This window comes from Diabrotica virgifera, chromosome 5, assembly GCF_917563875.1.
Source record: "Diabrotica virgifera virgifera chromosome 5, PGI_DIABVI_V3a".
NCBI lineage: Eukaryota > Metazoa > Arthropoda > Insecta > Coleoptera > Chrysomelidae > Diabrotica > Diabrotica virgifera.
The window spans coordinates 119,124,246-119,151,945 of NC_065447.1; the positions used below are offsets into that span (position 1 = coordinate 119,124,246).

Genomic DNA, 27,700 nt, shown 5'->3' on the forward strand with positions numbered 1-27,700 from the left:
AGGTTTACTTTGTATTTACTTACTGCATGCTGAGCATAACAATTTTCCCATATCAATGACTACTTCTGGATGCCTTGATCCAGACAGAAATATCAGGTACGAAGGTATTGGAACCATGAATAAACAAATAAATTCGCTTTGAAAACCTATTATATTCACTTTATTTTAAAATATACCCGTATATGCAAAATTCAAAAGAAACTACAAAAATATGCAAATGCATATGCATATGCACTATTGCATATTTGCCTGACTCTGGTTATCACTATTGGAACAGATTGACCAGGAAATAAGAAGTCAAACTGTTAAATAATGATTTTGATGTATAGACAAATATATAATTATTATCCTGTTACTGTATGTGTACACATAAGGTACATGTTATCAGTTATAATATATTTAAATATATTTCCATATAATTTCCTTCCTATTAGGTCTGAATCCCGCGTATGAAAAAAAAGTTGATTAATAGCAAGCTGAAAATTTGTTATTGGCTTAAGGGTGTCTAGTCGGACAAACATTAATATATGGGAATACTGGAACAGGGGAAGTTTTAACTGTGGAACAGGTTAAAAATTTGGAACGGTCAGACCACGAAAACGGCACATGTGTTTTGTCCGACAGAACAGACTTAAACTCTCCGAACAGAGATTAAACTCTCATGCAAAAATCAGACTGTTATTTATCACCAAATTGGCGTTTTAATGAGTGGAACATGTAGAATATGTCAAATGACAGGAATTATGACAGGTGATAAATAGCAGTCTTATTTTTGCATGAGAGTTTAATCTCTGTTCGGAGAGTTTATGTCTGTTCTGTCGGACAAAATAAATGTGCCATTTTCGTGTTCTGACCGTTCCAGATTTTTAACCTGTTCCACAATTAAAACTGCCCCTGTTACAGTGTTCCCATATATCAAAGTTTATCCTACTAGACACCCTTAACCTATTAACAAATTTTCAGCTTGCTATTAATCAACTTTTTTTTCATACGCGGGATCCAGACCTGGGACCGTGCAAGTTCGGCAAAGCGACACCTATTTCTACGCTCTGCAACTTTATTCGCACTTTTAATTATATTGGCCAATTATATTAGTCCTGGTTACTGGATAATTGTCAACGCCATAGCCCAAAAAAATAATAAGAAGAAAAAATAAGATTCAGGTTATGTTATTAAAACGTAAACAATTGTATGTAGTAAATAAAATTAGTTATTAAAATGCAGTACTGCAAGCAAAATACAATTAATTCAATTTACCTTTATATAATAATTGCATATCATATCAATATTGTGGAGCAACATATAATTTTTCTTTTTCAATGACAGTAGATATGAAATGTACGTCAATTTGACAATTTCAATTGACAATATGGATAATTTAAGAAAGTTGCAATATTTCTCCGCTATTCGCGCACAACGTTTAACGTATTCCTTCCAAGTACTTGCACACCGCGATAATAACGATATTAATTTATACTTTCGATAATAATACATACATATTAATATCTTTATAATATTAAGAAGGTATTTTAGAATAAGTACTTCTCGCGATAAAAACAAAATAAAAATAACATAACCCAATTAATCTCTTTTGTTAGGCAATACTCAAAATAAACATAATTTGACCCTGATGCATTCACTGTACTCATGCGTTAACAACAAAATTCGGAGTTAAACCATCTAACGAGGATCGGTTAAAATCTTGGTTAACTTAAACGGGTTTAAGTTATAACCTGGTACTGGACAACTGATTAACCATGAATATTTCGGTGACCGAAAAATAAATAGGTTAACCCAGCACTGAAAAACCGGCCCTTATTAGGCCCGGTTTTTCAGTGAGCGGTTAAAATTTTGGTTAGCTAACCTAGTTTAAATTTTAACCAATATTTTAACCCTCATAGCGTTTTTCAGTTCTTTAAATCAAGTTAAGAAAATCTCGGTTAGCTAACCACTTTTTTTCTTCTGTTGGCAGCAGTAACTGTACGTGCGCATGTACAATTCGAGAAATAATGATCAATTTGACAGAAAAAAAAAATGGGTGTAGAGCCAAGAGAAGGTTATTGAAATACCACCTACTATTTTACCGAATTTTGGATGTAGTAGTGGAAATTAAATAACAGTTCCCAATATAAAGTGAATATAAAAGTGCATACTGACGATACAAGTGAAAAAATAAACAAAAATTACTAATTAAGTGTGAATTAAGAGTGTATAAACAAACAAACACAAAAAACGGACATAGGAAAGTGAACGAGTTTCAACAGCCAGCTGGTAGACGGGTCACGCTCCACGTCACGGCGACGTTGCCAGACTGTAGTAAAAGTCGCGGAAAAGGGAAAACTCTAAAAATTAAAATACTTAGCGAAGAAAAATAAAATAAACTACTTAGTTTGAGGACTCAAAGAGGAACCTAGCTTTTGAAGAGTCGATCTGGGCGAAGTTCCTATCGTTGAGATACCAACTAAGATACCGTGAAATAAACAAGAACATGGCGGAAGGTGATAATAAAATAATACAAAGCGAAACAAACAAGAACATGGAGGACAGCGACGACTGTTCGGACGACATCAGCAAAAGGAAAAGAGATCCGGATGATGCGACTCAAAGATCAAAAAATAGAAAACTCTCACAAATACCATCTAAAACAAATAGTAAAGAACAAAAACTAGATCTATTAATAGAGATGGTGTCGGAGCTCAAAAAGCAGAGTGACAAAACCAGTGAAGATATAAAAATGATAAGAGAAGAAAATAAGATGTTGAGACAAGAAAATCAAAAACTAAAAGAAGAAAATAAAGATATAAAAGAGAAGCTAGAGGAAACAAATGATAGAATTGAATGGCTAGAGAGAGAGAGAAAAGGAAAAATAATATAGTGATGTCAGGAATTGAAATTGAGACAGAAAATAAAACAGAACTTAAAAAATTCGTGGAGAACATAATAAAAAACACTCTACAGATAAATATTAATGTAAAAACAGCTCATAAAATGGGAAGAAAAGTATGCTTAATTGAAATAAATAATGAAGACGAAAAAGAACAAATCATGAAAAACAAATACAAATTAAAAGAACTGCAGCAGGAAAAGGTATACATAAATCATGACATGACAACAAAGGAGCGTGAGAAGAACAAGCAAATAAGAAAAATGGCAAAAGAAGAAGAATTAAAAGGAAATAAGGTGAAAATTGGATACAATAAAATAACTATAAATGGCGAGATATGGAAATGGAATAAGACTATGAAAAAACTAGAAGTAATAAATCCAAAAAACGAATAGCAAAAAATTGAAAGCGACATGAAAACAAACACAACGAACCTGGCAAATAAAATGGACACGAATAAAAATATATATGAAGCTACAAATATAGCGAGGAACAAAAATGGTGAGATATATAAAAATACGGAACATAAGGAAAATGAAAAGGAAATCATAAAAATGGCTACATGGAACGTGCGAGGCATTAACGGTAAAGAAGAGGAAATAATTGAAGAGATGGAACTACAAAATATAGACTACTTGGGAGTAACTGAAATAAAAAAGAAAGGTAGAGGAATAGTAGATCTAAATGATGATTACCGCTTATATTGGTCAGGAGTTGACTTAAAAGAATGGGGCGCGGGAGGTGTAGGCCTAATAGTAAAAACAGAAAAGACAAATAATATAATAGGTGAAAGATATATAAACGAAAGATTATTGGTAGTGGAAGTAAAACTAGATAATACAAATATAACCAGCATAATCGTAGCATATGGGCCAAATGATAATGCCAAAAAAGAGGAAAAAGATGAATTCTTTGAAATATTACAAGCAGAGATGGACAACGAAGGAGAAAACATTATATTAATGGGAGACCTAAATGGTAGGGTGGGAAGAGACAATAAAGGGATTGAACGATACTTAGGGCAACATGGAGAAGAAATGAAAAATGATAACGGAAACAGAATCATAGATCTATGTATAGCAAATGATATGGTTATAACGAATTCAAAATTTATGCACAAAGACATACACAAATATACTAGAGAAATCTCATCGAGAAAAGAAAAATCCATAATAGACTATTTACTAATAAAAAGAAAAGACCTAAAGATGATAAAAGACGTAAAGGTAAAAAGAGAGGCTGAAATAAGCAGTGACCATTACTTGCTTATAATGGAACTAAGGGTGTACACACATAACACAACAGAAAAAAGAAAGAAGATAACTAAAGAAAAAATAAAAAGCTACAAATTAAGAGAAATAGATAGTAAAGAGGAATACCAGAAGAAGTTAACCAAACAGTTCGAGACTATAAAGGCACATAACACAGGAATAGAAAATAAATGGAAGCAATTTAAGGAAATCATATTGAAAACAGCAAAAGAAGTATGCGGAACAACTAAAATCACAAACATATATTCGAAAAAAAGTAAATGGTGGACAGCGGAAATACAACGTAAAGCGAAAGAAAAGAAAAAAGTATGGAAAATGTATCTAAAAACCAAATCGGAGGACGATTTCGAAAAATATAAAATGGCCAGAAACGACATTAAACAAGAAATTAAAACGGCAAAAAAGAAGTCTTGGGAAGATTTTGGACACAAAATGAATGAAAACTATTTTAATAACCAAAAATTGTTCTATGGTACATTGAAACAGCTAAGACAAAAGAAAACACATAGATTAAGAAACATAAGAGATAAAGAAGGAAATATATTAACTACAGAAAGAGAAATAATGCAAAGATGGAAGCAGTACTTTGAAGAACTAACAGAATGGAAACAATATCAACATGAAAGAGAGGAAGACATGATCGAAAATACAGAGGAAATGCAGCAGATAACAAAAGAGGAAATTGCAGAAGCCATTGACAAATTAAAATTGGGAAAATCTCCAGGCCAAGATGAAATCACAGCTGAAATGTTAAGGTACATGAGTGAAAATTCAAAAGAAAAATTCCGAGAACTACTAAACGAAATAATCACAGCAAAGGAAATACCATCTGATTGGAAAACAGATATAATAGTACCACTGTTTAAGAAAGGAGACGCAAGAAATTGCGAAAATTATAGGGGTATTACATTGACAAGCGTTCCTGCCAAAATATTCAATAGAATAATTGAAAAAAGGCTAAGGGAAAAACTAGAAATAAAACTAGAAGAATCCCAGCATGGCTTCAGAAAAGGAAGGAGTACCCAAGATCTGATATTCATATTGAGACAAATAGGAGAAAAACTATTGATGAAAGGCTTATATATGCTTATATAGGCTTACATATGCTTTATTGATCTGAAAAAAGCTTTTGATAGAATAAGAAGGGAAGATATATGGAAATGTTTAAAGAAAAATGGAATAGAAAAGGATATGATAGAAATAATTAAAGCCTTATATAAAAATAATAAAATAAAAATAAGGACTCACAATCAAGAATCTGATGAATTCCAGGCAAAGATAGGACTAAAACAAGGCTGTGTACTAAGTCCATTACTTTTCTCAATGGTACTAGATGACGCAATAAAGCAATGCAAGGAGAAATCTAAAGACATGATATTGGGAAAATGGAAAATGAACAATGTACAAATACAAGAATTACTATTTGCAGATGATATGGTATTGTTAGCTGACACGGAAGAGAAACTGCAACAAATAATAAACACTTATATAAAAGAACTAAGAAAAATGAACATGGAAATAAACACAGATAAAAGTAAAACAATGGTTATGGCAACTACAAAAAAAGTGATAAAAATTAAGGTAGAAGGACAAGTTTTGGAACAAGTAAACAGCTACAACTACTTAGGTACAATTATTGAAGAAGATGGTAAAATAGACAAAGAAATAAACAATAAAATAGGAAAAGCAGGGACAATTTATAATACATTAAGAAATACGTTCTTTGGAAAGAAAGAGGTACCCAAAGAAGTCAAAACACAAGTGTACCAAAAAGTGGTTCGACCATCAATCGTCTATGGGAGTGAGTCGTGGACGCTAACAAAGAACAACAAAAGAAAAATCAAAGCTACAGAGATGAGATTCTTGAGAAAAATAGAAGGGGTCACACGAAGAGACAAAATAAGAAACGACACAATAACTCAAGCTCTAAAGATAAAACCCATAGAGACAATTATAGGGGAACGACAGTTAGGATGGTTGGGCCACATCCACAGACTAAACGACACAAGAATAACGAAAAAAGTATATGAAGTCAGAGTACAAGGGAAAAATAAAGTAGGTCGCCCAAGAATGAGATGGGAAGAACAAGTTAGACAAGAAGCAGAGAAGAGAGGACTGCAATGGAGTATGGTAAAACAATTGGCTCAAAATAGAACAGCATGGAAAAGAAGTATCAAAGAAGCACCACAAGATTAAAACATATGGACAGAAAAATGGGTCAAATAAGTAATTTATATTTATTAAAATTGTATTGTTAAAATAAAAGTTTTGTATAATTATTAAAATGTATTGAAATGTAGATATTGAACTAGTTGTAAACAGCCCAACACCGAAAGGTACGAATGGGCTTAACGGATTAAATAAAAAATAAAAAAAAAATAAAATTTGACAGAAAAATAAATAAAAGACAATTTCATAACCAAATTTAATGCAATGCAATATCAAGTTCGGAATCTTTGTTTAGTTCATAACGTCTACCTCGGTTTCATAACAGAAGAGAATTAGAATTACTGGGACGATTTAGACTTTTTTCCAATTTTGTTTGTCAAAGACCACGGTCTTATCACTATTTGAACAGATTGACCAGGAAATAAGAAGTCAGACTCTTTGGTAAATAATTAAGTATTTTGCTGTGTAGACAAATATAAAATAATCTTTTTAAAATATTACTAGGAATCATGCATTAAATCCTGTTACAATAAGTGTAAACATAGGTACCTGTTACAGTTATATTTAAATATATTTCCTTATAATTCCTTCCTATATAATAACGATAATAATTTATAATTTCAATAATAATAATTTCCTTATAATAATAAGGAGGTATTAGAATACTTCCCGCGATGAAAGCAAATAACATAACCCAACTAATCCCTTCTGTCACTCTGTCAGGCAGGTACTCAAAAAAATAAGCATGATGCATTCACTGCACCAATGCGCAAGCGTAACCGCAAAATTCGGAATTAAACCATCTAACGAGGATCGGTTAAAATCGTGGTTAACTTAAACGAGTTTAAGCTCTAACCTAGTACTGAAAAACTGATTAAACATGAAAATTTCGGTGACCAAAAAATAAATAGGTTAACCCAGCACTGAAAAACCGGCCCTTGAATTTTAATATACCTATATTTTTTATGTGACATACTTATTTTATACAGTGAGAACGTTTGAGTTGGAATAAATTTATTTTCTCGAGAATGAGCGACTCTGGAAATAAATCTCGAAACAGGTCGATTTTTACAGTAGACTCCCTCTATAACGAGAACTGAAATGTTGGACTAATTACCCAGTTATAAGCGGATCTCGTTATATCAGACAACAATAATACCGGGTGTCCACTTATATTTTCCCCCATTTTAACTGCCTATAACTTCTAAACGGCTCAAGATAGAAATACGGTTTTCGCTGAAGTGTTCTATTTTAGTAAAATTTTTGTCTGAATGGATTGAATTTTTTATATCGCTTTCAAATACGAAAAAAAAAAATGGCGGACTTTTGAAAAAAACGTTGTTGACTTTTTTTTAATGGAACACCCAGTATATTTTTTTGTAAATTGAAAGAAAGGTCATTCACCTATCCAGCAATATAAAGTTTTTCAAAATCAGTTGTCAAATCACTGAGTAATTAATTTTTAAAATGAGAGGTGCAACGTGGATATCACATACCTAAATAACATAACTCTAAGCAAAATGATATTATGTTATGTGATTTCCCCATTGCATCTCTCATTTTAAAAATTAATTGCTCAGTCATTTGACAACCGATTTTATAAAATTTTATAACGCTGGATAGGTAAATGACCGTTTTTCAAGTTTTTAGGTAGATGACCATTTTTTATATCGCTTTTAAATAAAAAATGGCGGACTTTTGAAAAAGAAAAACGTTGACTTTTTTTATTAAAACACCCAGTATGTTTTTTTGTACCTTGGGGTTGGGGTATGTATTTATAGCAATCACCACCCACCACGCCAAAAACAGGAAAAGAAACATATTCTTCGATTTCATTTTTCCTCGTTATAACCAAATATGCGTCCTTATAGAGGTGTTACAGTTCAATAAGAATTTCATGGGACATCTAGTGTATCTTGTTATAAGCGAAACCTCATAATACCCGTGTTCGTTATAGAGAGAGTCTACTGTATTTTTAAATTATAATTTTCTGGCATATATGTATATTATATGGTTTACTGTAAAGAGGCCGAAATCATTAGACCGAAAGCAGTAGACCGAACTCATTAGATCGAAAAGCACTTTACCAAAACCTCACTAGACCGAACAGTAGGAGACCGAAAAGCATTAGGTACATAATACAGGGTGCTCAAACAGGATTGTAATCTGAGCAAGGGTAACATCAACCTCCCTTCACAATTTATCCAGGCTTAGGTGTGGCAGCACAAAGTACTGGCTAGTTTAGCGTTTCTTTTTTTGCTCTGTTTTTTGTTTATTTTTTTCTTTTTCTTTTTACTTCTCGCTTTAAAAGAGATAAGACAAATGTAATTACAACTAAATGTTATTTGGATGGTTATTAAAAACAGTTAGAACGGTGTTAACGTCACTCTACCCTAATTTAATTTTGCCTTCACTAATTTGTTTTAGAAAGCGTTTGATAGAATCCAATTAAAAGATGTGATACACCTACTATATGACAAAAATTTACCACTGGATATCATAAAACTGATAGGAAACATATATGTAAGAAATAAAATAGAAATGAAAGTCAATGGAATAATAACAGAACCCATAGAAACAAACACAGGAATCAGGCAAGGAGATTCACTAGCCCTCTACTGTTTAACATAATCTTGGATGCAATAATAAAACAAGTGAAGAAAAAAAGAGGGTACAAAATGGGCAATAGAGAGATAAAAATGCTCTGTTACGCTGATGACACCGTGTTAGTAGCAGAGTGCGAAGACGACCTACAAAGATTATTGCACGAGTTCAACATTAACGCAAAAAAAAATGAATATGAAAATATCAGCCCAAAAAAAAGCTTAGTAATTGCCAAAGAACCAATAAGATGCAAATTGGAGTTAGACAATCAAATTATACAACAAGTAATGACTTTCAAATATCTGGGAATTAATCTATCAGCCGACAACAATATCAAAGAAGAGGTAAAAGACCAAATAATTAAAGCCAGTAGAAGTAGAACGGCCGGATGCCTAAACGACACAATTTGGAAAAACAAACACCTAAGATTGTAAACAAAGGCCCGAATATATGTCAGTTATTAGGCCAGTTATGACTTACACGGCCGAAACAAGACCAGATACAAGCAAAACACGAAGACATCTGGAAACCAACGAAATGAAGATCTTAAGAAGGATTGCTGGAAAAGGACTACAGGATAGGGTAAGAAGTGAGGAAATCAGACGCATATGTGGGGTAAACAATATAAATATCTGGGTAAACAACAGAAAAGAAAAGTGGAATGAGCACATAAGCAGGATGTCTGACTACTTAGGGACAGAATGAATGGCACCGTTGGAGAAAAACAGGCAGTACTGCCTATATAAAAGAAGAAGAAGAAGAAGAAGAAGAAGAAGAAGAAGACTAATTTGTTTAACGGATGAAAATTATTTCATATCACACTGTACAGAAAGACAATTTACAGTCTATATAATTATACAAACCATTACAATAAACAAAAAGACAGTTATAAAATATCTTAGCATAATTTATTGCAATATTTTTTAATTTCTGTACCATTTCGGTCTAATGTTGTTCGGTCTAATGAGGTTTCGGTAAAGTGCTTGTCGGTCCAATGAGTTCGGTCTAATGATTTCGGTCTAATTGTCGTGTACCATATCATACTAGTGGCGTCATCCATCTGGGCGTGTAATTAATGATTATTTTAAATGAGAATAGGGGTCGTGTGATAGCTCATTCGAAAGGTTATTCAGTGCTCTATTTACTAATATAAACATTAACGTAATTATTTATACAGGGTTCCCAAAAAAATCAGGATCACATACCTTGAGTGGGAGTCATGGATGTGAGACTGAAGGCAATAAAGAAAAAGGCTAGACCTAATTACAACATGACAGCCCTGCAACATCTGGAAGTTAAAAAGCAAGTGGGAAAATACATTAACAACCAGGTTAAACAAATAAAAGGAGAAAATAACATCCAACGAGAAATCAATCAATTCGAAGAAATAATTAAGAAAACTAAAGAAGAGCTGCTAAAACCAAACAAAGAAGAAATCTTGGATTACTCCAGAAATCCTTCACTTCAAAGGACATAAAGATGAATATAAAAAGATCCAGGCATGCATCAGAAGAAAAATAAGAGAAGCTAAAGAAAAAGAAGCTGTAGAGAAATGTACCGAAATAGAAAGACTACAAGCCAAGCTTGACAATTTTAATGTACCCAAAAAGGTAAAAGTAAGTGGTACTTTTAAAAAGCGAACACAAATAAAGCTCATAGACACCAATGGAAAATTAATCATTGACATCCAATAGATGAAGGACAAATGGAGAATATATTTAGAGACACTTTTTCAAGATCAAAGAACGGATTATGGTCGGGACACATATCCGCACCGAGTCAGAACCGCGTCCGCACCGAGCCGAGAGCAGAGACAGCAAGAGCTGACAAGACAAGGCTAGCCTGCTTGGTGCGGACGCGGTGCTGACTCGGTGCGGATATGTGTGTCCCGACCTTTACAGGCATCCATGTTCAGAGAGGATGACGGGTCCAGATATACTTAAATCCGAGGTAGAAGAAGCAATAAAACGGATGAAAAACAGGGAAGCTGTAGGGCCTGATAATATCGAAGCTGAATTTTTAAAACTCTTGAAGGAAGAAGGTATAAACTGGATCACGGCTGTCTTCAATAAAATATACAATACAGGAATCATCCCTGATAAATGGCTAGAATCAGAATTCATAGCGATACCTAAAAGGCAGGGGGCAAAAAAGTGCGAAGAATATCGATCAATCAGCCTAATTAGCCATAATATGTTGAAACTGTTTCTTAGAGTCATCCTTGGAAGAATTTACAAGAAGTGCGAGGAACACATACCGGACAGACAGTTCGGGTTCATTAATTCAGTGGGTACCAGAGAGGCACTTTTTGGACTACAAGTCCTGATTCAAAGATGAAGGGACGTTAACTACGACGTATACGCGTACTTGATCGACTATGAAAAGACATTTGACAGAGTTCAACACCAAAAGATGATTAACATTTTAAAAGAACCAGACTTGGGTGACAAATACTTCAGAATAATTTCAGGACTCTACTGGAATCAGGCAGCATAAATGAAAATTAACGGAGAAGAAACAGATTACATAAAAATACTACGTGGAGTTAGACAGGGATGTATCCTATTGCCGTTGATATTAAATATGTACTCAGAGAGAATTTTTAACGAGGCTCTATACGGAGTAGACGAAGGCATCCTTCTAAATGGAGAAAGAGTAAACAATATTAGATATGCCGACGACACCATGGTGATAGCAGATAGTTTAGAGGGACTTCAGAGACTAATGGACATAATCAAATCAACGAGTACAGTCAACAGTACGGACTAAACATTAATACGCAAAAAAACCAAACAAATGATTATTAGCAAGGAGAATATAAACGGGGCTCATCTATACATTAATGGAACGCAGATAGCGCGCGTAAAAGAGTATTGTTTCCTGGGAACTATTATAAATGAGCAGTGGAGCCAATGTACACAAAATAAAAGGCCGCATAGGAAAAGCAAGAACGCTCTTTAACAAAATGAGCGCCATCTTCAAAAGCCACAACATATCCCTATATACAAAAATGAGACATTTGAAATGTTATATTTTCTCTGTGTGTTGTACGGAGCGGAGTCATTGACGCTTACAGACACCACTATTAAAAAACTTGAAGCAATTGAGATGTGGCTTTATAGAAGAATGCTGAGAATATCATGGACAGCAAGGATCACCAACAAGGAAGTTCTACGAAGAATGAAGAAGGAACCAGAGATTGTGTTTATTCTTTTTCTCATGATCATCTTTCAGTGCGTCACAGTTTTTCGATTTCTTTCTAACGCATTAAATTTTATGTGACAGAAAAAAGGCACGTCCGTGATTACAGACATTTACAACATTTATTCTAGTTATTCTAGTTGTCGATAGATGGCGCCATAATAAAAAAAATAATTTTTTTTTAATTAGATAATAATATTACAAATATAATCTGTATAATTTATAAGACTATACAAATCAAAGAAAATACCATTTTATAAATGCAAGAAACACATTTGATTTGTTTTTATTCCAAATTGAAAATAAAATGTGACAACTGTCAGATTTAACTAAAATGTCATGTTAGAATAAATGTCATAAATGTGTATCATCACGGACGTACCCTTTTTCCTATCATTTGTTACGCACTGAAAAATGCTCATGAAAAGGACAATACCATCAAACGCATAAAATTGCAGTATTTGGAACATGTTATGAGAAATCAGCACCGTTACTCCCTGCTGCAGTACATATTGCAAGGTAAAGTCAAAGGTAAGCGCGAACCCGGTAGAAGGAGAATATCATGGCTGCGGAATTTGAGAACATGGTTTAAGAAAACGTTAACGGAACTGTTTCGAGCCGCAGCGAGTAAGGTTATGATTGCCAATATGATTTCCAACATCCGAAACGGATAGAAACCAGTAGACTAGGAGCCGCTATAGGTGAAATTTCTTAAGCATTTTAGGCACGACGGGACCCTATAAGTTAAATAGTAGAACCTAAAAGAAAACGTTTGAGCACTGTGCCGTCACTTTTCAGTGGCACATGCGTCGACAGTGGCGCATCAAACTTTCCACTTATGGACGGGATACATAAATTTAAAAATACCCTCCCTTATTACCAGAATTTAGTTTTTTTTTCATTTTTTTAAGTTCTATGTGATTAAGACATAAGATTCATCGTAATTTTAACCCACCACCCCCTTCTCCCTGCCCCCACCATCAAAAACTTTATTTTTCGATTTTATTTTTTTTGTGGGATGCAATCAATTTTAAAATTTCAAAAAATTCACAAGCATAGTTAAGGCTCTTATAAAACACGTCTATTTTTTATAGACCTGTAGGTTGAGTGTACATAACCTCAAAAAATTAAAAAAAATTTTTTTTTGGAAAAAAGTATATAACTTTTTTTTTGGGGATAGCTGCAGATCTAATTTTTTCTTAGTCTTGTGTATTTTACCAAACACTATATTTCTAATTTTTTTCAGATTTTTCTTGTTACGCTGGTCACCTTTAAAAAACCAAAAAACTGTTTTTAAGGGGGTTTTGGGGGGTTTGAACGTGTTTTTCTGATTTTTAAATATTCTAAAGGACTCACTTACTTCAAGTTACATATAACCTATAAAAACAAAATTGATTTGATATATTATGAAGTCTATAAAATAGGGAAAATCCCCCAAAACCCCCCAAAAAACAGTTTTTCGGATTTTTGAAGGTGGGGAGCCTTATAGAAAAATCTGAAAAAAATTAAAAATATAGTGTTTGGTAAAACACACAAAATTAAGAAAAAATTTGACCTGTAGCTATTCCTCAAAAAAAGTTATACGCTTTTTTGAAAAAAAAAAAAATTTTTTAAATTTTTTGAGGTTATGTACACTCTGCCTATGGGTCTATAAAAAATAGGCATGTTTTATAAAATCCTCAGCTATGCTTGTGAAGTTTTTGAAATTTTAAAATTGATTGCATCCCACCAAAAAAAAAATAAAAACGAAAAATGAAGTTTTTGATGGTGGGGGTAGGAGGAAGGGGGTGGTGGGTTAAAATTACGCTGAATTTTATGTGTTAATCACATAGAACTTAAAAAAATAAAAAAAAATAATTCTGTTAGTAAGGGAGGGTAACTTTTAATTTATTTATCCCGTCCAGAAGTGGAAAGTTTGATGCGCCACTGTCGACGCATGTGCCACTGAAAAGTGACGGCACAGTGTTCAAACGTTTTCTTTTAGGTTCTACTATTTAAGTTATAGGGTCCCATCGTGCCTAAAATGATTAAGAAATTTCACCTATAGCGGCTCTTAGTCTACAGAGGAAGAAGAAAAAGCCCAAAAATTGTTTTTAATTAAATTAATTGAGACAAAAAGAAGAATGTATATATTTTATTTAATTCGAAATACATCTTACTGTTGTCCGAAAACAGGAAAAAATGTTTATTTGATAAATATTGTTTTTCGCTTAATACCCCAGGCTGTGGGTAAAAAACCCTGTTATAATTCAGGAATTTTTGAAGCCTATCAGGTGTTGTAAAGGACGATGGCAGGAATAACTTGTACTAAAATTTGTGCGCTTTTCATTTGTTAAATTTGCAATTCTTAAAGATTTTTAATTTTGCAGCTGATATTCATTGTAGAGAAAAACTTTTAAAAAGAAAGTTGTAGTAAATTAAAAAACCTACAATTTGAGCTATTGCAAGTATTATAAATAAATTATTTAAGTTATCCAAGAATAGACATAAATTCCCTGACGTAGGTACAGAGTTAGAGTAAAGGCAAAATAAGGTGGCTTACAGCTTGCAAGTGGTCATGGTAACTCTGTTTGCACCTTTCAAAAAAAACATAAAAATAACAATTATTATTATAACGTTTCGGGTTATTTTTTTTATTAACCCCACATTTATTACAATATATCTATACAATCTAAACCTAAATGTTTAGGTAGATAACAGACAATAAGTAATAGGACTGACAATAATTAGGAATGACATGTAGGAAGGCATCCAATGATGCACCCCTTTTTAAAACTTAGCCTAAAACACTGACTATTTCTGACATAAACTTATACACATTAATTTAGTACCTATTGTTCACTTAACTCTAACGGAACTTTTCGTTTTAACCTACGAACATTACGCGGTTTATTCACTAAATTTTTTGCTAACACGTTTGGATGCACTTTAAGTTTCTCTGTATGTTTTTTCGCGCACTTTTTGATGTCATCTTTGACGTATGGTAGTCCGGCGTCCCGATGGATGGCTTCATTGGTTATGAACCATGGAACCCCTAGTATTGATCTCAATATTTTGGACTGAAATCTTTGTATTATTTCAATGTTGGAATGTGCAGCGGTTCCCCATAATTCTATCCCATAAGTCCACACTGGTTTTAGGATGGATTTGTAGATTAATATTTTATTTTCAGTTGATAGTTTTGATTTTTTGCCCAACAGCCAATATATGGTTCTTAACTTATGACCCAGTTGTTTTCGCTTAGTAAATATATGCTTCCTCCAGTTTAATCTTCTGTCCAAGTACATACCTAGATATTTGACTTCATCCCCTTGTGGGATTCCTTTATCGTTTAAGTATACAGCCGGACATGTTTCCCTACGCGTGGTAAATGTTAAGTGTAGCGATTTGTTTTCATTAATTTTGACTCTCCATTTTGTCATCCATTGTTGAATTTTATTTAGATTATTTTGTAAGATTTCTGAGGCTATTTTGGGATTTTTGTTCGATGATAGTATTGCCGTATCATCCGCAAATGTGGCTGTAGTGATATGTGTATCTGTCGGTAAGTCAGCAGTGAATATAAGGTATAATATAGGTCCTAGTACACTTCCTTGGGGCACCCCAGCGAGAATTTGTTGTATGTTTGTGTATTCATTCTCATACTTTACCTGGAAGTTTCTGTTGGTGATATATGACTTTAAGAGTATATAGTAACTTGTAGGTAAATTCTGTTTTAGTTTACATAATAGGCCTTGATACCAGACTTTATCAAATGCCTGACTTACGTCCAGAAATACCGCCGAGCAGTACCTATTATTTTCAAAGTCCTCGTTGATTCTCTCTACAATTCTATGTACCTGTTGTATTGTTGAATGTTGTTTTATAAACCCAAATTGGTGTGGTGGTATTAGTTTTTTGTTTCCTAGTATAGGCATTAGCTTAGTAAGTGTCAGCTTTTCGAAAACTTTGGATACCACTGGAAGAAGACTAATAGGACGGTAGGACTGTACACTTTCTGGTTCTTTTCCTGGCTTTAGTATCATTGTTATTTGTGCTAGTTTCCATTGTGATGGGAAATGACCTAGTCTCATTATAGAGTTAAATAACTGTGTCAGAAATTGGAAGCCTTTCTCTGGGAGTTGCTGAAGAGTTTTTCCTGTAATCAGGTCGTATCCTGGAGCCTTTTTTGGATCGATGTTGTATTGTATAATATTTTTTACCTCATTTTTTGTGAATTTTTTTTCAGGAAGTTCTAGTTGATAAGGTTTTGTGAGTATCGAAATAATTTCTTCTTCAGTTTGTAGTGAGTAATTTCCCTCATTTGGTGTAAAGACTTTTTTAAGGTTTGTCGCAAATGTTTCGGCCTTTTCTAGAGGACTTCTCGCCCATTGTCCTGTTTGTGTTCTTAGTGGTGGGACTGTATAGTTCTGCCTTCGTAGAGTCCTTGTAGCCTTCCATAACGAGTAGTCAGTGGCTTGAGTTGCATCTAGTTTTTGTAGGTATTCCTGAAAGCTTGCATTTTTTTCTGCTATTTTAAATTTTTTTAGGTCTTTTTGTGCTTTATTGAGGTTTGTTTTACTTTGAGGTGATCTTGATAATTGCCATTGTTTTCTCAATTCTTTTTCTTTTCTCAATTATTTTTTCATGTATCGTATTGGAACAGTGTTTGTTCATATGTCGATTTGTAGGTAATGGTGTTGAGTTCCATGCTGCTTCCTGTAAAACTGTGTTAAAATGTTCTTATTATTAAAGATTTATTTGATGCACAATGGTGTCGTCTCTCGAGAACAAACATATTTTGAGAACTTTGAAGGTTACAATAATTGGCTTTTACACAGATGACATATTGACTGATATTGAGGTTAAGAGTGCGTTCGTAAATACTTACTTTCCTTGAAATACTAGAATTCCTTGAACCAATCCTTCTAAACAAAGTAGATCATAACGATTAGCCGGGATATCGATCCTATATATTACATCTTCAGAAGCATTAACTGTAACCTGTCGATCTTCTCCTTGTTCTTTTGTTATCATCTGCTTTTCTGTTGTCTATAAAAAATACTGGATTTTAACAATAATTTTAATACAACTTTATGAAGTTATTACATCTCAAAATAATAATTTAGTTCTGCGAGCTTAGCTGCTGCCTACATGAATTGACTATTTTTCTCCCCTCTTCTAAATTTCTAGTCATATTCATATCCTGAAGTCCTAAAAAGCGAGATAGAATATGTTATAAGGAACACTAAAGGGGGTGAAGCTGCAGGACCAGATGAAATTCCTGTAGAATTGTTGAAACTTACAGACGACGACACACTTGAAATAATGGTGAACCTCTTTAACACAATTTATAGAACAGGTATCATACCAAAGCAATGGTTCCTCTACTTCTGTCACAATCCCTAAGACGAATAACGCCAGAGAGTGTTCAGAGCACAGACCACAGGACTATAGCATTGATGAGCCACACATTGAAGTATTTTTAAAAATAATTTACAAAATAATATTTAACAAATTAGAAGAGGACATACGTGACACACAGTTTGGATTCAGAAGTGGACTGGGAACACGGGAAGTTTTGTTTAGTCTGAGTGTGTTAATGCAGAGATGTTTGGATGCAAACCAAGACCTCTATGTAGATTTAATAGATTTTGAGAAGGCCTTCGATAAAGTCTTCTTCTTCCTCTTTATAAGCAATTCTGCTTGTTCATCTTTTGCGCGGTCGGCCGATACTTCTTCTACCGATCGGTGATTATAAGTGAAAATAAGACTTTTCATTTAGGTATTTAGTTAAAGAAACGTGTCAATTAAGAGATTATTATTCGTTTTTGCCCAGGTGAGTTAATTTAATGTAATGCTTAGAACGTAAACAGTTTTGAGGTTATGTTTATTTTCAACCACTAAGGAATAAAAACCACCTGAACAAAAACGAATAAAAATCTCTTAATTAACACGTTTCTTTAACGAAATACCTAAATGAAGTCTTATTTTGCCACACAAAGCACATAAATGAAAAATTCCTTATGACCATTTAACATTACAAACAAAATTGTTTGGAGTCAATATAAGCTCCTCCCAATTTTGTGACATTTGTGACGTCAGACTTAGGCTGTCCATTTGAAGGGGTGAGTGGATGAAGGGAGTAAGTGACATTTTTTAAGAAAATGAGTTATCCGCATGGATGAAGGTGGTAAGTGCTAAATTAAATTTTCCACTTATCCACAGCCTTCTATGATTTAAAATAACTGAGATAGCCAGCGTATGAAGGAGGTAATTGACCATACTACTTTAAATATCTAGTGAATGAATGAGGTAAGTAACAAGATAAAGTACTTACCTCCTTCATCCATACCACAGAGAATAAAAATTGTGACATTCCTCCTTCATGTATTCGTCAGCTGACATCAGATGACAACAAATTAAAGTTTTTAGGTTATGTGCAAGTGCAACCCTCGCTACTGCTTGTGTTAGTGTTATTAGCTGTTTTAGTTTATTTGATTAGTTATAAAGTGATTTATTATGACTAGTTCTAGGGGAAGTGCGTGAAAGTGAAAAAGCATAGCAAAGTGCGGCTAAAGTGTACACCTTAGCTAGTAGTACTGTAATGTATTAGAGCCTAAGGAATATTGTTGAATATGACCTTAGATAAGTTTTTTATAATATTTTGTATATATAACTAACTTGCTTATTGATCATAGTAATGATCAGATAGCAATAATCATAAGATTCCTGTTGGAGTTTTATTAAATAAACAAAAAAACAAGACAAATATGATTTTAAGAAACAAGCTACAATAATAAGAAGTAATCAACATAAAAATGTTATGAAGCGGTTTTCTTTTGGCATGTTTGACAATAGGGAACTTGCATATATTTTTAAATATTAAAATAATATTAAAAAGTATAAGGTAACATGATCATAAAACGCATGCATGCAAAAAAAAAACAAATATTGTTAACCCATAGGCTTATTACGAGACATTGAAAAAGCTATAAAATTCAAATTTCTTCAGAGGCGCGTAAACAGGTCTGACGTCACGACCCACGTCTACCTGCTAGATTTCTATGAGTCGACAACAAAGCCGCTAGGATATTTCGAAATTATTTACAAATTCATTCACATTTACTTAAAACTCTCATGTAGAAGTTGATTGTAAATAAAAGTTCAAAAAAGGTTGTTTTGGGGATTGTATTAATTCCATTTTAATCATATTATTTAATTGGAATTCCAAGGTATTTGTGTTCTTGTATAGTTCCATAATGAGTATATTTAGTTTTAAACTGAAATTGATCATTTTGAGTGATACTTTATAAAGTAGTGTTTTTAAATGTATAATATGACTGACTAGGGTTTTTCAAAAAGTTAATCTGACAATCTACAGTAGTTGATGTCTTCATGGTGGCAAATTTTATAAAAAGCAGTGAAAGTTATTATACTGGAGAAATGCGAGGAGGCAAATAAGTACGTACCTATTATAAGTATTATTAATAAACACGTTTAAATTGTTTATAACAATAGTTTTTAGTTACTCTGACTTTTATTACTAAAAGTTTTGTTTATTTTTAAGTTATTTTTATTTTCTTTCTTCTTTGTTATGAATTTAAAATATTTATAAATTATAGGTTTTAGTTTTGTTTATTACAAAATATTATGACTAGAAGTACATATATTTGGAACATTTAATAACCAATAGACAACCAAATAACCAATGTTACAATGTACAATGCAAAAGTACAGTTGCAAATAATGTTTCTATTTGAAAAAAAAGTGTTGATTTTGCGTACCAGATACACACTTTAAAAATAATTCAAAATTTACTTATACAGTGGAACCTCGATAACTCGAATTAATCGGGACCGCGACCGATCCGGGTTATCGAAAATCCGAGATAGCCGGAGAATATGGTAAAAATTAATAAAATACGGTATACTTACAGATAAACTCCGTTAGAATTGAAATAACATGAAATATATTTATAAATATGCACAGTATTACCTACTCATTAAAATTACTAAAAAAAACACCAAACCCAAACGTAAGCAAATGGAAGCGAACAATACAAGACACACAACACTACAGACCATTGTTTATAAAAGAATTTTTTAAATAGTCTTTCCTAAACAAAGCTGACAGTTTGAAATAAAAAGGAATAGATACTACAGACAGGTGGCTGTTGTTTCTGCGGCGTGCAAATTACACACATAAGTACACATTATCTCTCAAATATTATATTACATACATTTTTATTGTTGAAAGGTTTGTCTGATAATTAACTATTTTGATTGGAAATAAGCCACAATTAAATTGAAAAATACAATATTGAAAATCAAAATGTTTATCTGATGAAAATCGGTCCGGGTTAGCCGGACTTCCGGGTTATCGGGGGCCGACTTATCGGGGTTCCACTGTATTTGGATAGAATAGGACGCAGATCTTATCGACAGTTTGATTAGTATAGCACAAGACTTTTGGAGTGTAAATATTTTCCCGCATCTATTTGGATCTGATAATTATTAAAAATAAATGGAATAAAAATTTGATAAAATAAAGTTTCATCCATAAAATATTTTTTATTTCTTTATGTGAGAATGAAATTCATATTTTAAACTAAATATATATTTATATATTATAATAAAACATTCTTTTTTTTTATAAGTAATTTTTTAGTAGTATCTATGTACTTACATTTTTTAAGAAATATGATATTAATGTAGGTATTTAATTTTGTTCAAACTTTATAATATAATTTGGCATTTGAGATACCTATGTTGTAAAATAAAAATGTATTTCCCTAAACTAAAAATAATATTATGAATGCATGAAAATCTTTACAAGATATTATCTGCAGAGTGCACGTCTGGCACTAGGCAGTAGCCAAACGAGAACAGTGGTAAATAATATCATGGTTGGTGACGTCAGACCCAAGCGCGCGCTTTTAAAGTTGTTTGAAACGGTAATTTCGGGCGCGGAATTATAATCAGTTGTTGTACGTACACTATTAATTGTTAAGACGTAATATTTTGAATTTATCATTTTTAAACATAAATTAACAATTTTATGCAAAAATATTTTTATGTGCAAGTTCCCTATTATATTTTTGGTGGGATTAAGCCATCATTGGTTGTAATGATAATTAATTACATTTTTGTATTAACCTAAGGTTATATTTACATTGAAATCTAACACCAGTTTTTTTTTTAATTTTTCCCTTTTTAAGAACAATTTCCGAATTGGAAGTCGAAACGTCAAAAACTAACAAAAATGTAATTGTCATTACAACCAATTGTGGCTGAATCCCATCAAAAATATCATTGTCAACATAAAACTGTTAAATAATAAATAAAATGATAATATTAAAGTTCTACAGGGTGAGTCACCACTAACGGGACGGAAGATTACAGCGAAATGGTAGAAGATTTCAAAAAGGTTTAAATTGAATAGTTTGTAAGTTGATAAAAGCTACATTTTAAAATTATTTTGAAATATACAGGGTGTCCCATTAAATGGCGGCGTATCAAAGTTTTATTTTTTCTTATGGAACATCCTGTATTTTATTGCATTTTTTAATTGTCCGCAATAAATAAGGTATAGTTTCATAAGGCTTCCCTATACCTATGTACAGAGTGTTCTGAGTTATGTTGACTTTTCTTAAAATGTAAAGTTTTAAAAGAACGCTTATTCTCAAGTTATTTAAGAAATTATAGAAACATTACTTTTACATCTAAATAGTTGGATATTGGTTGAATGTATTTCATGATTAATTATTACACATTTGTCTACAGGGTGTTCAAAATTTACAGTTTCATTATTGGAGTATTCAATGTGTCATATGATGCTTATTTTAAATGGAACACCATGTATATTAATAAATAATTATACTAAACAAATTTACTTCTTTCGAATGGTATATGGATGTCCTATACCTAGGTGTCATAGTTTTTGCGTAATTTACAATTATTTAAATTCCTAATCTGTAAATCGATTTTAAAACAAAAGATATAGTTAATTAATGTCATTGTATGACATTGTCAGTTTATAACAGTACGATCTGGTAATTATCAAAACTATAAACATCCGTGTATAATATTCAAATTTTTTTTACTTAAAAATGGCTTTGGCTGAGCCAATTACATTCAAATTTAATTGTTCCTAAAAATGAATAATCACGCTATCTATGAAAGAGTAGACATGCTACTTTGCATTGGGGAATATTTTTAAAATTGTCTCTTAGCTTCTAATGTTTGCGCTTAAAAGTAGTATCCTGATAGAAGACACCCAAAAAAGGACGTTTTTGAGAGATTTCTCGATAGATTCCGTGTACTGGTAATGTTGCATAGGTACGAAAAGTTAAATAAAAATAAACCATTTATTTTTGATGACGTCAACGAACTTGATGTCCTGCTTTCTGTTACGGAAAACCCAAATACTAGTACGTAAAAAATTTCGAGTCAAACGAGTGTATGTAGAATACATAAGAAAAACCACTATCATCCGTATAAAACTCAACTACACCAGCATTAGACAGAACAGGAACGTTTCACTTTTCGTTTATAGACTTTAGAATTTGGAGAAAATCCTGATTTTTTTTAAAAATGTATTGTGTACAGGCGAATCTACCTACTTTTCATAATAATCGTCTATTTAATAGACATAGCTTTCATTTTATTATGAGACAGTAAACAAACATTTTACTGTTGATCGCCAACATCGATGAAGTGTTAATATTTGGGGCAGTATTCTGAGCGAATACGTTATCGACCCATATTTTTTTGACGAAAATCTGAATGGAGCAACTTTTTTAAATTTTTTAAAACTAGTTTTTTGGATCCATATCCATCTTATAGCCTTCCACTTAGCGTATGAACAAACATGTGGCTCCAATTGGACGACAGAGTTCCAGCTTATTTTTGACGTGATGTTAAGAACAACCTCAACATAAAATTTAGAAATGGATAGATAGATTCGGTCCATACCTATATTTGGCCACCTAGGTCACCAGGATTGACCAAGATGAATTTTTTTAAATGGGGTTATATTAAAAATATTGTAAATGATACACTTGCTACCCTACTACTTTAGATGATATTTTTCGAACGCTTTTGCGTCTATGTTAAATACTGTGTTAAATAATGTAAACAAATCATTTAAAATCGCTTGTTGTATAAACATTTTGAACATGTATTACATAACTGATAATTTTTTACTTATAGTAAGTTGTGGTTCATTTTGTGTTATTTATGTATTTGTTTTAATAAGATTCTATATGTTTCGTTATGTATTTAGTTATTTTCAATAATGAAAAAATTTATTTTACAAATCAGCAAATAAAAATATACCTACATATTTATTTACAACTACACTCTATAACAACTATGCCAAGATGATGGGTTTAAAAATGGAAAGTGACTATAAATATTTTTAAGATCGATGTACCGTTTAAGAAAATTGTAAATTACGCAAAAACTATGACTCCTAGTTATAAAAAATCTATATACCATTCGAAAGAGAAACCTGTGTTTAGTATACCTAATCATTGATTAATATACATGGTGTTCTAATAAAATAACCAACATTGAATAATCCAATAATGAAACTGTAAATTGTAACGCAACTGTACACCCTGTAAATAAATGTGTAATAATCAATCATGGTATGCATTAATTATATGATAATTACCAGACCGTATTGTCATAAAATGACAATGTCACACAATGACATTAATTAACTTCAACTTTTGTTTTAAAATCGATTTACAGACTAAGAATTTAAATAATTGTAAATTACGCAAGAACTATGAGACCTAGGTATAGGACATCCATATACCATTCGAAAGAGGTAAATTTGTCAAGTATAATTATTTATTAATATACATGGTGTTCCATTTAAAATAAGCATCATATGACACATTGAATACTTCAATTATGAAACTGTAAATTTTGAACACCCTGTAGATAAATGTGTAATAATTAATCATGGATTACATTCCATCAATATCCAACAATTTATATGTAAAAGTAATATTTTTATAATTTCTTAAATAACTTGAGAATAAGCCTTCTTTTAAAACTTTACATTTTAAGAAAAGTCAACATAACTCAGAACACTCTGTACATAGGTATAGGGAAGCCTTATGAAACTATACCTTATTTTTTAGGGACAATTAAAAAATGCAATAAAATACAGGGTATTCCATAAGAAAAAATATAACTTTGATACGCCACCATTTATTGGGACACCCTGTATATTTCAAAATAATTTTAAAATGTAGCTTTTATCAACTTACAAACTATTAAAACTTATATTTAAAAATGTTTTCAAATCTTTTACCATTTCCCTGTAATCTTCCGTCCCGTTAGTGGTGACTCACCCTGTATATTAAAAAAAAGACCTGATTTTCATTGAAAAGTCCCGGATTTCAGGTATTTTTTCAGCCTTGTCCTTAATTCGACTGAATTGGAGTTGGTCACACTATGTAATCCGGGTGTACCAATCAAACTGTTTTTTTTTTCTAAAAGTTCACCATACCCTTTGAGACATTCTAGCATTTATAAAATACCGAAATTAAAACCAAACTATAGCCTAAGGTTTTCTTAACATTCTGTTTTTGGATTAATTTGCTTATGTTGGATAATAAAGAAGTTACTTTAAGGTACTTTAATAGCTAGCCATGTTCTTCATAAATACAGGGTGTTTCTAAATAAGTGTGACAAACTTTAAGGAGCAATTTTGCATGGAAAAATAACGACTGTTTGCTTTATAATTTATAAACGTATGTCAGCAAATGCTTCGTTTCCGAGACAAGCAACATTCAATTTTTTCTTACAAACTGACGATTTATTTATTGCTCTAATACCGGTTGAGAAATTCAAATACATAATGAAATTTAGTAGGTTTTAAAAGGTAGTTATTGCGCATTTTTTGACATACAATTAAGAATTTAATATTCACCATTGGCATGCATACGGATAATGTGACCCGTATGCACTCCAATGGAGAATATAAAACTCTTAATTGCATTAAGTAAAGGTTAAGAGATAATGCGAGACCACACACAGCAAGGATTGTAACACAGTACCTTGAAGATAATTAAATTAGTAAAATTCAGTGGCCTTCTGAACACATATCGATACGTTTTTGGCAAAGTAAAGTAAGTGACATTTTTGGCGAAAATCATGATTTTCCATTAAACTAACACTATTATTGTTTAGAAGGTACTGCCAAAGTGTAGTAAGCCTAGAATTACTTTAAACATAATATATGTATAGGCTTACTACACTTTGGCAGTGCCTTTTGAACAATAATAGCGTTTGTTTAATGGAAAAACATGATTTTCAAAAATGTCACTTACGTTACTTTGCCTAAAATGTATCGATATCATTGAAACAAGTGGTAATTGCCTTTTTTTGACTCTATAATAATTCAATATTCAATTATTGTAATTGTAACTGTCATGTTGCATTGAAATTTTTGATACATTTATTAAGAGCACACAGTAGCGATCAACAGGTAGCAACAAACGTGGTCCAAGATTGCGAAAGTTCTGCGAACTTTCAAAAGTGAGGCAACAGTGCATCGGTAATTCGACACTGACAGTGATGTTTACACTATCAAAAACAATAATTTTTATACACATAGGCGCGAAATGTTGCCAAGTCAGTGACGTTCGATTTCTTGTTATAAAAAAATCGATTTTTAGTAGTTCCAATGTGACATAAAATCTAGGCACGGGATAAAAAAGTTTATTTGAAGAAAGTGTATTCTTTGTCTTTCTTAATTGCGGTACAGGCTCCTTTTTTCAATATTTTATTTAGTTATAGAGTAATTTCCACATACTAACATATTTCTGAAATTGGGCTCTGTATCGCCATTCTTTATTATATTACGAATATGTGTGCCAAATATCTCGACAAAATATTCACAATTATAGCCACAATCTTGGAACGTGTTTGTTGCTACCTGTTGATTGCTACTGTTTGCTCTTAATGTATAAATCTTAAGTTTTTCCTTTGATACTAATGATAATGTAGGCTAACATACTACGAGAGTAACTGCCTCAAAACACAATAGATTTAATTTGATATAAATAAGGAAAAAATAAAAAGATGCAAAATTTTTTAAAATATATGGGTGGCCCGTTTTCTCTGATGTGGAGTGTATTTTATACATAGTTTTATGACCATCGTATTTAAATTCTATCAGTTTTGCTAAAATTATTTGTCTTTCTTGGATGCCCACTTGAAGGATTCTCTCTTGTTAGTTCATTTAATAAATTACATAGGTATTTTGATACGAATCATTGACATTGAAAAAAACTAATTATTAAAGTTATAGTCAGAACATATACAGAAAATTCAGAAAGTTTTAAGATACGATTGTGACAACGAGTGCAGATGGCAGTTACAGTTGTCACCATGACAATCGTCATTACTTTGCACTATTAATTTGTATAATCATTAGCAACTGACGCTCTGCCGGACAGCAATTGCAGTCAGAACCAGTCTCATACAAATTAATAGTGGAAAGTAGTGAAGTCTGTCACAGTGACCACTGTAACTGACATCTGTAGTCATTGTCGGAACTGTACCTTTATAGTAAAAATTAACTTAAAAACCTTGGAAGTTATCCTACTTAAACAATTTAAAGGTGTTAATATTGATATTATAGCCAAATAGGTGTAAGGTGTCAAAAATGTGCTTGTAGTGGTTTTCCACAATGGATTAACACATTAATCTAGTAGAAAATCAATGTCAATATTTATGGATATTGTTTTTACTAGTTTCCTTATTAATATAGGTAGTCATGTATTGTTAATATCTTTGTACACCTACCACTTCATCTAGTTCCAAACCGAATTCAAAACAAAGGACCTGGAATTCATCATCAGCTAAAAAATAGAAAAACTATGTAATGCACAACCTTCCTTAATAAATAAAATTAAATAACATTCACTTACTGTAAGTTTTCCCTAAGGATTTAAATAATAAATCCCTATTAACTCCAATTGTCGGCATTATAAATAGAAAGATTTTTATTCAAGGTGATGAAATATTATACTAATCTATGTAACTTTTATAATATAAAGATATAGTTATTATATCTTCCTATATTCCTATACATATGTCTGTTCCAACCACGTTCCAACAACTATGAAGCATGAAGCCAGAAATAAATAAATGGCAACGGCAACGTCACATTTCGGTGATATAAATCTAACCTAAAATTTTCTTGGACTACTTCTCTATAAGCATTCAAGGCAGCTTCTTTGAAGTAACTGTGGCAACGTTGCAACCATATTGCAACCATGATACTTTATTATATATAATAAATAATTTTATTTATAGTCATCTATTATAGTCATGAATGAACATAATTTTATTTATAGTCATGAATGAACTTTATTCAAAAAAAAATTTACAGCTTTGTATACATATATAAATAAAATATTTGAATAAAGTAGTACATATACCGATAAGTGTCTACACACTTGTTTCGGTTACATAATAATATAAATAGGTATAATTTATAATCTATAAAACTATGTATAAAAATTTGAAATTAAAATAATATAGATTATTTAATTCGAGGGAAA

The 27,700-nt window shown here is 31.9% G+C and overlaps 1 protein-coding gene across 1 annotated transcript in view; it reads right to left on the bottom strand.

Annotated features, from left to right (window-relative positions):
- Positions 1 to 27,305, bottom strand: part of LOC126884323 (phenylalanine--tRNA ligase beta subunit) — a 97,905-nt gene extending 70,600 nt beyond the window's left edge. Inside the window, exons 1-3 of the mRNA XM_050650262.1 lie at positions 27,065 to 27,305; positions 26,940 to 26,995; positions 17,000 to 17,160 (exon numbers count right to left, since the gene is read on the bottom strand). Of these exons, the coding sequence (XP_050506219.1) occupies positions 17,000 to 17,160; positions 26,940 to 26,995; positions 27,065 to 27,122 (275 nt within the window). The 5' untranslated portion in view covers positions 27,123 to 27,305. The remainder of the gene's footprint in view (positions 1 to 16,999; positions 17,161 to 26,939; positions 26,996 to 27,064) is intronic.
- Between the last annotated feature and the right edge of the window lie 395 nt (positions 27,306 to 27,700).